Source organism: Spermophilus citellus (genome assembly GCF_964194105.1).
Source record: "Spermophilus citellus genome assembly, chromosome: 4".
NCBI classification, from domain to species: domain Eukaryota; kingdom Metazoa; phylum Chordata; class Mammalia; order Rodentia; family Sciuridae; genus Spermophilus; species Spermophilus citellus.
Window position 1 is genome coordinate 868,227 of NC_138185.1, and position 15,729 is coordinate 883,955.

General features: G+C 61.2%; 1 protein-coding gene across 4 annotated transcripts in view; it reads left to right on the forward strand.

The window, feature by feature from the left end:
- The window catches only part of KCNQ2 (potassium voltage-gated channel subfamily Q member 2), a 48,863-nt gene that overhangs the window by 21,521 nt on the left and 11,613 nt on the right, over nt 1-15,729 (forward strand). For 3 of the 4 annotated variants that reach the window (XM_081290827.1, XM_081290825.1, XM_081290826.1), the window contains exons 6-11: nt 747-857; nt 1,449-1,544; nt 4,505-4,599; nt 5,637-5,666; nt 8,231-8,299; nt 11,505-11,534. In XM_081290827.1, coding sequence (XP_081146953.1) covers nt 747-857; nt 1,449-1,544; nt 4,505-4,599; nt 5,637-5,666; nt 8,231-8,299; nt 11,505-11,534 — 431 coding nt within the window. The remainder of the gene's footprint in view (nt 1-746; nt 858-1,448; nt 1,545-4,504; nt 4,600-5,636; nt 5,667-8,230; nt 8,300-11,504; nt 11,535-15,729) is intronic. The other variant, XM_081290828.1, reaches the window with a different exon arrangement.

Consider the following 15,729-nt stretch of genomic DNA (forward strand, 5'->3'; position numbering starts at 1 on the left):
GCCACCTTTCACTGCCACGTAGCCACGTTTTTGGGGAGTGGCAATAAATTAGTGTTTTGTGTCTCCCAAAATAAGTCTTGGGATGTTAAAAAGCTGCACGCGAGGCCCAAGTCTGTGGCAAAGCCTCCACTGGGCGGGTTTGTGGTGGGCAGTGTCCCCCTGGCCCACCTGTTCCCTGCACCAGCTTCCCAGTGCCCTTGGTGTCCAGAACCTTCTCTGCAGGTCCTACAGCTGGCTGTGAGGTGTGCTTGCTCTCACTGCTCTGCACCCTCACCAGGGCCACAGCTTCCTTGGCCACCTGGGCTGCTGTCCCTGACCTCAGACTGCCCAGTTTGCTCTTTTGCCTGGGGCAGATGCCTGGAGCCTGGGCCCCTGGGCCCCGTGAAGGCGCCACCCTCTCAGGGTGGGAGGGGCCCACCCCTGGTTCCAGATAGGGATGTCCTCTGTTGGCCCCTGTGGTCCTGGTGGTGGGGTTGTCAGGTTACCTGCAAGCACCTCCTGCCTTGGCCCCCGGTCACCAGGCTTCCCTCAGGGTGCTGTCATGAGGGGCCACTCCCGCTGCCCGGGCCTTGCTGGGTGGGTGCCGAGGCAGCAAAGGCCCCTTGTTGGTCCAGCTGGTTCTGAGTAGTCCCCCAGGGGTGTAAAGGAGCCTTTGGGTGAGTCCCCAAGTGCTCAGTAGCCCAGGGTGGGGGGCCTCCATGGCAGCCACTGCCTGCCTGGCGAACTGACCCAGCCCCTGCCGACAGATCACCCTGACCACCATTGGCTACGGGGACAAGTACCCCCAGACCTGGAACGGGAGGCTCCTGGCAGCAACCTTTACCCTCATCGGTGTCTCCTTCTTCGCCCTTCCTGCGGTAAACCTCCCCGTCTTCCTGTGGGGAGGGGCCAGGCTCCCCAGGACCCTTGACAACAGGCCACCCTTGTGGGGACCTCACCCCGGGCTGCAGTGGAGGCTGCCCTGGCTAGGACCCCGTGACCCTGAGCTGGCAGCCTCCCTGTCGTGCGCTCCGGGGTCCCATGCTGTGACTTTGAGCAGCTCTTATGGTCACTGTGACTTCTGTCCAAACACCTGGATAGAGAGGTCCTTGGGACCCACAGCACTGCAGCATGGTGACAGCTCCCCTGTCAGGGCTCCCTGGGCTCCAGGCCCACCCCAGGCAGAGGGATGGGGGCTCTGCTGAGCCTTCACAGCACCAGGGTGGGCAGTGGCCAGTGGCATGGGCTGTCCTTTGGCTTTGGTGTGGGCATGCTGTGCCTCCTGTCGGCCAGCGTGTTCCTTGGCCCCAAATCAGAAGGCTAGCCCGGCCTGGTCTCCAGCTGGTTTGGGGTTGGGAGATGGAGGGTGGGACTCTGTGGGCAGGCGGGAGCAGCAGGGTTCCCCTGGGTGGCGGCCGTGGGTTGGGGGTGTAGGCCCACAGGCCTGTTCTGACCCTGGTGACTTGCAGGGCATTCTGGGGTCTGGCTTTGCCCTGAAAGTGCAAGAACAGCATCGGCAGAAGCACTTTGAGAAGAGGCGGAACCCGGCCGCGGGCCTGATCCAGGTGGGTCTCGGCCTCCCACCTTGGGGACTAGGGACAGCCCCTGTTCTGGCCCTACTGGTGCCGAGTGGAGCCTGCTCAGGGCGAGCCTGGGGGTGGCTGTCCCCAGGACAGGACCACAGTCCCTGTCTCTGCAGGAACATGTGGGGCAACAAGGTTGCCTGGGCCAGTGTGAAACGGGTCAGTGCCTGAGGCTGCGCAGCCCAAGGCCCTTGTCCTGGGGGTGCTCTGCCAGGCCAGGCTGTCCCAGGCACTGTTCTGCAGCTGTGGGGCCCATGCTTGGTGGGTCGTCACTCAGGTGGCAGGTGGTGTCCCGGCGGTGTCTGTGCACCTCTGAGCCTGAGCTGTGCGCGGCGTGTCCTGAGTGCGGCCAGCCCGTCCCACCACGCAGGGGCAGGTGGGTGTGGCGGCCACCTGGATGTGTGGGCAGAAGGGCAGAGGTTCCTGCTGGACCCTTGGGGTGACGGGAGCTTATGGCCGGCCAGGCGTGGCCTGCCTCTGCTGCTTCCTTCTGTTGATGTGGCTCTCTCGGTCCAGCCTGCTTTTACGTGTGTGTGTGTGTGTGCGCGCGCGCGCGTGCCCAACTTTTACCTTGAAAACTCCTCAAGGCCATTTTGTTTGTAATTGCAAAAGAAGAACAGACACCCGGAGTCAGCCGCTGCCTGTGACACTTGGCACAGCGGATGTGCACAGGGGCTCAGAGGTCACTCAGGGCAGAGTAAGCAGCCCCCACCTGCTGCTCCTGGAGGTCACTTTAGCAGCCAGAGAACCCTGTGCCAGCAGAGGGCAGCGCCACGCACTGTGCCCCCTGGGTGTGAGAGGTGAGAGGTCACTCACCTCTCAGGCTTGGCTATCAGGGCTCCCCACGACGCCGGGCTGTTCCCAGGGTCTGATGAGTGGGCACAGGATGGAGGCCCTGGCAGAGCAGCGGGTCAGAGGGTTCTTCTCTGGGGGAGGCTGACCAGTTGTGGGGACAGGGAGCACAGCCCTCTGAGAGGTGCGTGACCTGGTGACTCCAGCTCCCAGGGAGGAGACGCCCTGGGGAAGCTCTGGAGAAGACCAGGCACTTTGTGCCCGAGGCACAGGGGCTGCTCCTCTGGAAGCCAGCCCGCCGGGCCGCCGTCCCACTGTCTTCACCCACGGTGCTGGTTTGCTGGGCAGTGTCAAGTGCTAAGTGAAGGGCGCGCCACGTCTGTGGCTGGAGACAGTCCCAGGGGTTGGTCTTGGTGAGACTGGTCACGGACTCGGTGGCATCCCTGCCCCGAGCCCAGGGCCCTGTCTGGAGCTGGAGAGGCTGGTCGTGAGGCTCAGGTGGAATTGCTGTGGACGCCAGCCCCATCAGGCTGGAAGCAGGACAGCCAGACTCGCTGCTGTGGCTGGAAGCACTCTGCCCTGGTGGGGACGCACGGGTCAGCGGAGCAGACCGTCGCCGACCCTCTGTCTGAGGGGCTGATCTCCAGCCAGAGCCCCATGTCCACCTGGGCAGGAAGAGTCCTGGCACATGCTACCAGGACAGCTGGTGTTCTGGGGCTGGGCCTTGCTTTTGCAGTGCTGGGCTTGAGCCTGGGCCTTGCATGTGCTGGCCGAGTGCTCCGCCACTCAGCTGTATCCCCTGCTGATTTTTCAAAAATCCATTTTAAAAGAATGGAACTTGTCACTTGCCTCACACCATGTACAAAGATCAGTGGAACGGTCATCAGAAACCTGAACGCAGGAGCCAAGGCCACCGCAAGTCTGTGGGACAGTCACGCCCCCTGGCCTGTGCTTCCTGCGACACAGCGGCAAAGCAGGGAAGGGCCAGAGGCCCCTGGAAGCTGTGTGCTGGGTGGGGAGGGCGGGAGACCGCAGCCCAGGGCCCAGCATCCACTGGACACAGCAGGTTCGAAGCCCAAAGGGTCACGAGCAGAGGATTTCCAAGAGGATGAGTGGACTGCCAGCAAGCCAGGTGGCTGGTGGCCAGGAAGGTGCAGGCCTTGCCCGTACGGGGCCACTCCCCGCCCACAGGGGAGGCTGAGTGTGGGTGGGAGGAGGTGGCCCTTGCCCTCTGCTGGTGGGATGCACAGAGCCACTCCAGGGCTGCCTGGAAGCTTGGCAGAAAGCTGTGGCTCACCCTGCAAGCTACTTCTAGCCACTGGCCAGGAGAACTGAGTCAGCAGGTGGCGTGCCCAAAGCAAGTGCACAGATGTGCACAGAAGCAGTTTACAGTAGCCCCGTGGGGCAGACAAACCTGTCAGTGGACAAGCGGGTGGTCAGGAAGTGGTGCTTCCACACAGTAGAATACTGTTCAACCATCAAAAAGGAACAGTACCCAGGGGCTGGGGCTGGGGCTCAGCGGTAGAGCACTCGCCTGGCACGTGTGAGGCCCTGGGTTCGAACCTCAGCACCACATAAAAATAAATAAATAAAATAAAGGTATTGTGTCCAACTACAACTAAAAAATAAATATTAAAGAATAAAGAAAGAAAGAAAAGGAGCAGAGCCTGGGCCTCAACAGGGGCCACCTGAGGACGTTTCGCTCAGCAACCAAAACCATACGGGGAAGGCCAGAGTGTGGTTCTCACACTAGGCAATGTCCAGAAGGAGTGGGAATCGGTGGCTGTGGGTCCTGGGGAGGGGACACGAGCAGGCATGTACTGTGGCCCCTGGAAGGTGAAGCAGCTGCGGGGACCTGCAGGTCACACTTGGGTGCCACCATAGGAGGAAGTGCAGGGAGCACACCCCTAGGCAGAGGTCAACCTGGAGGACAGGCCCACAGCCTAGCGCTCAGTGCGCCTTACTGGTCCCTGTGGTGGCCTGTTATCGCTGGGGTGGGCCGTGAGACACTGTAGGTCACGCCCATCGGCTCAGGAGGGCAGGACAGCCTGGGCCCGCACCGTCCCCCTGTCTAGGAGGGCGAACGGAGGCGGGTGGGGCGGGCGGCCTGGGCGGAGCGGAGCCGCTGAGCTGGCCTTTCCCCCCCGCAGTCGGCTTGGAGGTTCTACGCCACCAACCTGTCCCGCACGGACCTGCACTCCACCTGGCAGTACTACGAGCGCACCGTCACTGTGCCCATGTACAGGTAACCGCGCCAGCCCCGCCCCGCGTGCCAGGCGTGGTTTTGATTTCTGTCTGTTCTTAAGCCCCATTTTCTGTTGTTCATTATTTTGACGGATTTTTATTTCTCTTTTTCTTTAAAATGTATGCATTTTTCAAAAAAGAACCGTGTGTGGTTTATTTCAAAGCATTTATTTGGTTCCTTGTTTCCGTGTCTCGACTTTTGTTTTGCACCTCACCTGCCCCTTTGCTTTCTGTCCTCTGCTATGTGTCCTCAGTACCACCAGCTGAGTGTTGACCACAGTGCTGGGTGCAGAGTCTTCCATGGCCTGTGGGCCCCAGCTGCAAGATCTGGAGGGTGATGGTGACCCCCAGCAAGGAGCAGGGGTCCTGTGTGGGGGAGGGGAGAGACCCCCAGACCACAGGAGGGCACTTGGGCTAGGAGACCACACTCTCCAGGGGTCCCAGGTGTCCCCAACAGGACAGAGAACAGGACACCCAGGCCTGGGAAGGAGGCAGATGGGCCCGTTGGCCTGCTGGTCAGCTGTCAGGGTAGGATCTGTCTGTGCTGGGCTCTTGCTTGGGTTGAGGTCTGGGTGAGAGGTTCTGGGAGCGTAGAGCGTCTGTGCCTCTGGGTGCTGTTGGCTAAGTCGCTCTGCCCCGAGGGCCATCCGGCGGGATGGGGTCCTTCCAGCTTTCTCACCTGCTCCGGGGTGTTTCTGCCCACCCTGCCCACCGGGGTGGGTGCCTGGTGGGGATCTGAGGCGGGGCTCACCTGAGGGCCCTGCTGCCATGGGTGGCCCGGCCCGGCCCTGCCCTCACATCCACCCGCTGGTGCTTCTGGAGCTGAGCCCGGGAGCCTGCGCCCTGGACCACACGCATGCAGCGACCGTGCGCCGTGCCCGGGCCGGGCAGCGGCGGGGCTGGGCCTTGTGCTAATTCTCTCTGTTCTGTTGTCCCCCCTCTTCCCCGACTATTTTTTTTTGTTTTCGTTTTCTTTTTCTTACCCCGTTCTCTCCCATGTTTCGGTTCCTTTCCCCTGTGTGTGTGGAAACTTGAAAGCTCACAAACTCAAACCTACGGGGCCTCCAGGTAGGAACTGCATGGCGGAGCTGTGTGTGTGACGCCTCCCTCCATTCTGCCGGGCCAGCCCCGGGCGGGGTCCTCACGCAGACACCCTCAGGTCTTGCTCCCTGTGGCCCTCCCTGCCTGGAGCCCAGCCCACCCTTCACCCCTCGCCCTGCCCCCTTGGAGCTGCTTCCTGTTGCTGGCCCCTGTGTCCCTGGCCATCTTTCGTTCTTGTTCTGCTTTGTGCCTTGTCTCAGAGCTGTGGTCCCCCGTCCCTGCCCCCACCTGCACCCCACGGCCCTGCTTGTGAACAGAGTTGTGGATGTGGGGCCACCGTGTGGCTTGGGGACTGTGTCAGGGCCCAGAGCGTATCCCAGACAGAACCCCAGGCAGGGGAGGCCACGCGCACCAGGGCACCTGCCCTGGCAGCCTGCCTCTGGGCTCTCCCCGCCTCCTGGAGCCTCTCAGTTGCAGGGTGGAGTCCAAGGCCTGGGAGCCTCCCTACTGGATCGGTGTGCCCACACCTGATGACCCTGGCTGAGTCTTGGCCCCTGTGGGGTGCTGTGGAGTGACCACAGGAAGCTCCTCCTCACATACGGTGCCAGTGCAAGGGCCCTCCCCTGACGAGTGTGTGGGCCTGGGCTGGATGAAACCACGTCCCTGTCCAGCCCCTCTCCAGAGGGCAGCAGGGGCCTGGTCAGTGGGCCCAGATCCCCTCTGTGGAAAGAGGCCTGCCCAGGCGTGGGGTTGGGTGAGGAGGTCAAGCTTAAAGAGTGGGGCTGCTGTGCCGGGCAGAGGTGGGTCAGGCCCCATGGGCATTACCCCCAGTGTCCTCTTCCTGGACCCCTGGGCTCCTTGCTCCCTGGAGTGACGATGTCATGTCTCCCTTGGCCCTTGTCTAGCCAGAACTGCACCCAGAAGTAAAATGCACCAGTGTCTGCAGAGCCCTGGCCTGGCTGGATGGGGTGTCCCCTAAGGCTGGCAGGCCCTTGGCCAGCCCATGTTCTCTCCGGGGCACCCCCACCCCTCCCTAGCACGCAGTGCCCTCATCCTTCATGACTGCTCCCAGCCGCCCTGGGCTCTGCCTGGCTCTACCTGCCTACCTGGTGCCCTGCCCCTGGTGTCCCAGGCAAGACACCTTCTCTGGCTCCAAGGATGGTGTCTCCTTTCTTATCTGAGCCTGCATGTGTGGGGGCCCAGGGCACAGTGGTCCCCGGCTCCCTGCTCCAGGCATCAGTGGGGTAGTCAGGGAGGGGTGGGGAGGCCAGATGGGTCCCTGTGGACAGACTCTGCACCCTGCTGCCTCACCTGGTTGGTGGCCCCAGCTTTGGGCTGAGCCACTGGACATTGGTAGCCTGGGGGGGGGCAGGCAGGGGGAGAGCTCGCAGGACCACCCCTCCAGGGCCTGGCTCTGTTGGGGGTACAGGGGCAGCCAGGCCAGGAGCCGAGGGGTTGTAGGGATGGCAGTGTCTGTTGAAGGTTGAGCGGGGGAGGATCTCTGCGTGGAGGAGCCGGGCAGATGTGAAATGAGGGGGTGACTGGTTGGGCCAGTAGGATCAATTGTCCTTTGGCTTTGGGGCCAGGGGAGTCACTTAGTGAGAGAGGCAAGGATGTGGGCCCATCTGGAGGACACACTCGGGTGGGGCTGGGCAGAGCAGGTGGCAGTGGTGGGAGGGTCTGGGTGGGGGTTGGCAGAGCCACCAGGAGGTACTAGAAGGGTGTCCCCAGCAGACACTGAGGCCAGGTGGGTGTCAGAGTGGGTGAGGGCTGGGCAGGGAGGTTAGTCCTGCTCTGCCACTGAGGACCGGGAGGACAGAGGTGAGAAGGGGGTGAGGGTTCGGGGCCGGGGTCTCGGAGCTTTGTCAGGGCTCCACGGAGCTGGGGGCTGAGGGGGCAGCGAAGGCTCTGCAGAGTGAGGGTGTCAAGATCAGGGTGGAGCTGAGTCAGGCCAGGAGTGAGGGGTGTCAGAGGCCAAGAGCCAGGCAGCTGAGGTGGGTGCAGAGGGAGAGGGTCACCCAGATGCGGGGAGGAGCCTCGCCTCCCAGGCCTGAGTGCATTTTCCCCGGTCAGTCTGCAGGACCTGTCCCTGGTTGTTCCAGGGCTCAGGAGTGGCTGGATGTAGGGCTGGCGCGAGGCTGTTGGGCTGTGTGTGGCCAGATCTGGGGAGAAGGGAGCAGAACTGGGTCACTTGCAAAAGTTCCCAGGGCTTGTCCCCTGGGAACGTGGCTCTGCGACAGGACTTGAGGGCCTGAATGTGCTGGGGTGCAGACGTGCAGCCGGCTGCCCCTTGCATGAGGGCGAGGAGGAGGACCCTCACCTGGGCCTGTTCTCTTGACCCCTCCACGCTGCAGTGCTGGATTCTCACAGACAGCCTGGCACCTTCCCCTCTGCTGTTCATGTTGGGCACTGCCCATCTCCAGGTCACGAGGCCCCAGGGACAGCTACAGAGTGAAGGTAGTCCTGGGGCCTAGAGAGGTGGAGACACAGAGCCCTTGGAGATCTGGCCACACCCCACATCTCTGGCATTTGCACCTGTTCGGGAGGCCAGTGTGGACAGGAAACTCACCCCCATCTCCTTTCCTGCTCAGACTCATCCCACCTCTCAACCAGCTGGAGCTGCTGAGGAACCTCAAAAGCAAATCGGGACTCACCTTCAGGTTAGCTGCAGGTCTCCCAGGCAGGGGCTGGGGCTGTGGGGCAGGACGGGCAGCTTAGGCCTCCTGAGGGTCCCAGCTGCCCTGGCGAGTGGCAGGAAGCCTCCTGGGATGTGCTTGGCCATGGGTCTTGTGATATTGGTGCTTTCTGCTTCTGCTGACCTACTCAGCTCCTGTCCCGGAGAAGATGGGTGGGCATAATGGGAGGGATAGAGGGTGAAGTGTGGAGCGTGCATGACTCTGTTCATGGCTCTGCTTGGCACCCAGGTGGTGGCACCTTTAATCACAAGTTCTACTGATCACTTCTTGCAGTGCTCTGGCACATCACTGATGTGCCGAGGGCCTGTGTGCAGGCAAGCGCCGTCTGTCCTCAGCAGGGCAGTGGGGTGGTGGTGTGTCTTGTGGCAGCCTCTGCTGTGCAGAGGTGGGTTCATGCTTTTGGTCCTGTAAATATGGTCCTTAGCATCTGCATCACACCTGGGTTGGCCAAGGGGGCCCAGATTCCAGTGGCATGTCCTGATCACAAGGGGGATATTTGAGGACACAGAGAGGGGCAGACGTGGGCAGAGGCTGAGGTGATGCTGCCATAAGACAAGAATACCCAGAGCCACCGGAGCTGGAGAGGCAGCAGGGACCCCCATAGAGCCTTCCTTGGAGAGTACAGCTGCCAACCTCAGTGTCAGGCTTCTAACCTCGCAGGCGTGAGAGGGTGGCTTCCAATATTCAGCCACCGTTGTGCATGCTGTTATGGCAGCTCCACAAACCTGGGGGGCTCTGCTGTGCACCAGAGCAGGCAGGTGAGGGGCAGGGGGCTCTGAGGTACAGTGCAGGGGACAGGTGAGGGGCAGGGGGCTCTGAGGTGCAGCAGAGCGTGTAGGTGACGGGGAAGAGGTCCTAGGTGCAGTAGAGCAGGCCCTGCTCCCTGAAGGTGGTGGGTGGAAGCTGTGCTGAAGGTGGTTCTGGTGAGCAACGTAGGAGAAACTTTGTGTCATTGAGCAATTACTTGTATATTGTTACATACAAATGGATGTTGCCAGAATTCTGACTGCCTGCAGTGCTTCTGGTGCTGCTCAGAAGGAAGGGAGCAAAGGATGAGTTCCTGCAAACCAAGGAAAGCTGGTTCTCACTGCAGGGTGGCAGAGGCGTGGCTGGGTCTTCTTTTCTGTGGAAGCAGAATCAGTGATGAACTTGGGGACTTGGCCAAAGAGGGTTCCTAGCCAAATGTGGAAGTGCTGCCTGGCTGCTCTGTACTAACAACAGTGAGGCTGGAGAAGAGACGTCCAGGGGGTGCTGCTAAGAGAAGCCAGAACCTGAAGATTTGGGAGTTCCCAGCTATCCAGGGAGCAAGCCTCATAAATCAGGAGGCACTCTGGGCAAGCTTTCCCAGAGCAAAGCCCGCAGGTGAGGCTGGACAACCTGTAAGGAGAGTGGGCGTGTGGCTCGTGGACCCACAGGAAGCCAGGAAGGAGCCCTGTCTTACAGCCCTGAGAGGAGCCAGAGGAGCACTGCCAGCACCCATGAAAGGAACAGAGGCTGCCGGCTTCTGGATTGTCCGGCAGGAGTGCGGCTGCTGCAGTTGCCCAGCTGCAAACCCCAGCTGCCCTTCAGAACTGGGACCTCCCAGAGCTGGGGGAGCTGATGCTTGTTCAGAGCTCGAAGCCCGGACATGACCAGTCACACTTTCACCTTGGTTGCAGGGCCCTCCGTCACTTCTCCTTCTGGAACCGAGATGTCTGCTCTTGCTGTCTCTCCACTGTAGCTTCTAAGGAGGAGCCTCATTCGGCCATCAGATGGCTCACAGGAGCCTTGCCTACGTGGCTTAAGTGGTTTTAGTTGAGACTTGGGACTTCCTATGCTAGTGGCATTTAGATGACATTTTAGATGGGGAGTTGGCACTGCACTGAGCAGAGACCTCAGGGTGGGGATGGGGCGAGTGCACTGAGGACCTAGGTGGATGGGGACTTCTGGGAGCACCCCCAGTAGGATCCTGGCCCAGAGCCTGTGAGTGTGACTCCTCTTGGAGGAGGGTCTTTGTGGAGGTCATCAGTTAAGGGTCCTGAGGTGAGGTTGTCCAGCGAGCCTCAGCTCAAGCATAGCTATCCTTCAGAAAGACGGGAGACACAGGGCACAGAAGAGAGCTCTGGGGGAGCCAGAGGCAGGGACGGAGAGATAAGCCAGGAGCCGAGGGACAAAGGGCCCAGAGCTGGAAGAGGCAGCAAGGGTTCTCGCCTGCACACAGGGAAGGTGCCCTGCCCCTGGCACCTTGGCCTTGGGTCTGTGGCCTCCAGGACCAAGAGAAGAAATGTCTATTGTTTAAAGTCAGGTTTGAGGCAATTTGTTGCAGTATCCTCAGGAAGTGCAGGGGTGACTGGAGCTCCTGGCCGGGGGCTGGGGCCTGCCTGTGGAGCCCAGCACCCTCAGCCTGCTCCAGGTACCTGAGCTTTAGCGTTCCCCAGGACTGGGCCTCCTGTGAGGCATGTTGTTCCTGGGGTACAAAGGCCCGCCAAGGTGCTCTGGGCTCCTCCTTGAGGACCCCTGGCCGGGCAGGAGCCTGGCCACACCCTCTTCCTTTGCAGCTGCTCGCTAGGCCCAGGTTGTGGCATCTGTACCAGCTGTGCAGGGTGCTTGGAAGTGCACAGAGGAGCCCCAATACTGCAGGAGTCTGGCCTGAGTGCTCTGAGGGGTCACCCCCGAGCCTCTGAGCTCAGTGGGGGGACACCAGAGCCACCGGTCTAACGTTCTGTTTACAACTAACATTACCAGCAGACACATCCACCCCAAATAGAGCCACCATGAGCAAGAGGGCCTTGGGATCAGGACCTGGGGTCAACTGGCCACATCTCTGGCCAGTTCAACCCACCACTAGAAAACTACATGAAAGAAAAATGGCATTAGGAGCTTTCTTCCGCAAACATTTTCTTTTGGAGATCTGTGAATGCCCAATGGAAGTGTACTCTGGGTGGGAAGGTGGCGGGCCCCTTGGGGTCCCTGCTCCCTCTGACCCTCCCCTGGTCCCCAGGCACTGCTCTCTCGCAGGGCAGGTACTCTCAGGAGGGCAGCATCTCTGTGCCTCCAACCTGTGGGAGGATGGGGCCTGGGCCATGGGGGAGGCCCTTGGGTGGGTGCAGGTCCCCACTCTGGGCCACAGGTGCTCTGTGGGGGCCAGTCCGCGTGGGCAACTGCTAACTCTCTTGTTCTCTGTTTGAAGGAAGGAGCCCCAGCCTGAGCCCTCTCCAAGGTCAGTGCCTTCCTGCCTCCAGCTGCCTGGCGTGTCTGCTGCGCGCACCGTCTGGCCTTGCTCCCTCTGTGTGCACCGCGTGTCCTGGGGCAAGGGCTGCTGGGCGGACCCTGTGTGTGCTTTTGTGTGCGACCACGTGACTGCGTGTCCTGGCCCACCCTGAGTCACCCCTTGTTCACAGCCCTCTCCCAGGATTTCAGATGTACTCTGCAGCACTGTGGGCCTGAAGGGCTTCTCTGGTGGGCCTCCAGCCTACCAGTCCTCCTGGGGACCCTGAGGCAGGGTTTTCTAATAGATTATTCCTTCCAAGCACTCGGCCCAGATTTGCAGCTGGTCTGAGCTGAGCCCCAGGTGAAAACTCAGAGTGGGTGGCCCCTCCTGCCACTCCAGACCAGGCATGGAGGAGAAGCCAGGCCAGAAGCTGGTGGAGGGCCTTCAAGTCCAGCCTTGCGGAGGACCTTTCTCCGTGGACAGTCTGGAGCAAGTGGGAGTCAGTTCCTCCTGTCCTGCAGAGGCTGGGCTGGGCTGCTCTCTCCCCATCTCTCACCTCCTCGCTGGAGACCCTGACCTCACTGGGTTTTCTTTGCTGAGGTCAAGGTAGCCAAGGGGCATCCAGGTGCTCAGCCTGGCTCCCTCCCTTTGGACTTCTGCTGGCCACTATGGGGTATTTGGCCAGGAAGTTAGGGCTCATGGGGCCAGTGCTGCAGAGGTAGAGAGAGGCCAGAACTGGCTGCTGTTTCCTAGTACTTCACAGAACACCACGGGAGCCACCATGTCTCCCTGTGACGTCCCCAGCTCCTCTGAGCCGGGTTGTATCCCCACCCACTGCCCTGTCCACCCGTTCCTGAGCTCCTCTGAGCTGGAGTGTGTCCCCACCCAGTGCCTCATCCCCACCCAGTGTCCCATCCACACTCAGTGTCCTGTCCACACATTGTAGAATAAACCCGACACCCAGCCCCCGTGACTAGGATGGATACCTGCCTGGCCCCCTCATGCCCTCCTGGACCACAGGGTGATCCAGCTGGCCAGATGTCCAGGAGCTGATCTGGTGGGGGAAAGGCAGGACTGGGCCAAACCCCTCCTCTCTGTCCCCTGGAAAAGGAGCTGACCCTTCACCCTCTAAGCCCCACAAGAGGGAGGAATCAGTGGCGCCCTGAATTGGAAAGACGGGCAACACTGTTGCCTGATATCAGCTGACAACAACCCCTAACAGCCCCCAAAGAGGCCGAGAAAGCTGCCCTTGGAGCCAGAGGGGAGGAGGGTCGGCCCCCGGCGGTGCTGGCTGGTATGTGGCTGGCGCTGTTGACAGAACAGGGACGAGAAGGGGGTGAAACAGGAAGGGGCACCCCGTTCACGTTGGGCTGCCGTCCAGAGGGCACCGTTCTCACTGTGGCTGTGGCTGGCCTCTCCCACACTGCCCTCCACTGGCCCTGGGGCTGGGCATTGGCTGGAGGGGGAGCCCTGCGCAGCCATGGAGGCTGAGGCTGACCCTTGCGGGGAGCGACTGGCCTGGGGCCTCCTGGGCACCCCACCTCCCGCTTGTTGCCGTGGCTTGGGCTCTCCCCGTCTCAGCCTGTCTCTCTTTCTCTCCCTCTCCCGCCCCATCTGGAAAATCTTGCTGTCCCCAAGTGCTTTTAATCACTGTCACTGCCCTTCTGGGCCCCTTTCTCGTCTGCTCTGTCTTTTGGGATGAGGTGCTGGCCCTGAAAGCAGGACTCCAGGTGAGGACCCACGGAGCCCCTGGCTCTCTGGTATGTTCCGTGGCTCCCTGCTCCCTGTCCCGCCACTCCTCTGTCTCCCCGCCTGTCGGTGGTCCCTGCCTGCCTGTGCCTCCCCACGCCCTTCCCCGAGGGCAGCGCCTGCTGAACAGCCCTCCTGGGACGCCCCTGGTAAGTGCTCAGTTGGGGCCGTGGACTTGGGGCTCCTCTGTGGGGAAGCACTCCCAGGGTCTCAGCCGCTACACCTGGCTCCCTGGGGTGGAGGCACCAGGAAGGCCCCTGGGCGCTGTGGGGATGAGGAACAGACTATGCACCCCTCCCTGGGACGCCCTCCTGCTGGACAGGTAATGGTGGGTGGTGTCCGTCCCCCTGCCTGGGGCAGCCACAGTCCCCTCTAGCGGCCACAGTAGGTGTTCAGGAAGCCTGTTACTTGAGTAACAAGCAGGGGGCGCCTGTCCCACAAGATGTTCAGGGAGCTTGGCTCCCAACATCTCTGCTGCCCCAGGCTCAGCCCTGCCATGGGAGTCCGAGCCCCTCTGCTCCTGCCTGCCAGGACCTGGGCTGGCATCAGCCATGCTCTCCAGTCCTGGTCCAGGTAGCCCAGGGTGCTTAGCCTGGCGATGGTGGCACACCCCTGATCTCTTGGGGTCCTCGGCTCCTGAGGAGACCCACGAGACTAGGCTGGTCGTTGGGGGTGGGGGTCGGGAGCCAGGGCAGGCGGGGGCTCTGGCCTGTGCTGCTCTGCCCCATTCTCTGTGGCCCTGTCCCCTTCCTTCCTGCCTCCTGCCCCCATGCCTGTGGAGCCCTGTTCCCTAGCATTGCCCCTTGCCATGGGGGCCTCCCTTCTTCCCAGGTGGAGGCATCTGTGTGTGGTGTATGTCTGTCCTGTCTGGTCCTGGCCGGTGTCTGTGGGCATCTCTGCCCCCAGGGTGCCCCAGAACTCCCGTGGTCTTGCTTGCTGCTCCTGCCTATGGACTGGAGGTCTGATGGGCAAAGCCCCACTTGACTGATGGGGGCAGGGAAGGGCCAGTGCCATCCTCAGGCCCAGGGGAGTGCACAGCATCATTCTGGCCTGAGTCGGGATCCTCAGCACCCCACCGAGCAGGGGTATGACTCAGGACGGCTGAGGCCCTGAGGAGGGGACCTCTCCTCTCTTGTTGGGCCCTCAGACCATGCTGTCTATACAGGACTTGTGTATAAGACACTGGGCACAATTCCTGAGTCCCCAGTGTTCAGTGGCCACAACATCAGAGTGTGCAGCTGCTGAGCATACTCTCCACTCCCCAGCACTGGGCCTCAGGGCCTGGAGGTGCATCGTGGGCAAAGTGCCCAAGGGCTCAGAACTGGGGACTTACAAGGGTGCTGGGAACCAGGAACCTCCTTCGCCGTCCTTCCCCATGGGGTGGGAAAGGCCTCCTGAGGATCCTGGGCAGCAGCCTTGTGTTATGGCCTGAAGACCACAGTGGGCAGAGGGGGTCAGGGTTTTGTTTGCTTGGCAGGCTTGGGTGCAACTGGGAATGAAGGCTGGCAGGGTTTCTGAGAGCGGTGGGGTACTGTGGGTACCACCTGGGGCCAGATAACTGGGTGCTCTGCTGACAATCCTCCTATAGCAGGTGGCCAGCACATGGAGTCCAGCCATGGCCCTCCATCCTCAGAGTGACTGGGGAGCCTAAGCCACCTCTCTACTTAGAAGCTAACCCATGTGAGGGCTTGGGTAGAAGACCCTCCTGCTCAGAGTCTTGCTGGGAGATGGTCCGGGGCTCCTGGCCTGTCTGGGCAGCAGGTGCCCTTTGAGCAAGCCCCCAGCCAATCACCTACGAGTTAGTGAATTGCATCCTTCATGCCTAAGTGGAGAGAGTTGTGTATGGGCAACACAGAGGGCCACCATCAGTGTTAAATAAATGTGCAAAGGGGAACAAGCCCGAGGGCTTTCCCCCTGGGGCTTGTGCGCTTCTGACTTGAGGCCGTCGTTAACACTGGGGTCCCCAGGTGCAAAGGTGCTGTCTCAGAGGGACCTGGATGTGAAGGGGAAGCAGTGGCCTGGAAGAAAGGGAAGGATTTCTGTAATCGTGGATAGTTTCCGTTTTTATTTAAACACCTGAACGTTTGTTGGTAGAAATCAATCCAAGGGCATGGGGGAGGCTGTTGGGAAAGTTGAACTGAGGACCCTCCGCAGGCTGGAAGAGCTCTGCCTGCAAAGGGCCTCAGCACAGAGGCGACTTGTGAGGTCCCAGATGAACTGACTCGGTGAGGAAAGTCCTTTTAAATCTAGGTGTCCCTGAGTCCCCTTTTCCTTGTCTTCCCTTCAGCTAGGGGCAGCCACTGCCTCCTGGGTAAACTGAGGCCACTTCCAACTGGGCGACAGACTGGCCTGTGGGAACCTCACGTTTTTCCTCCCTAGACTGCATGTTTCACTGGGGTCACTTCCAGGGTCGTGTCCATCCAGAACCAGCTCTTTGCAAAGTCTGAGCACGTGT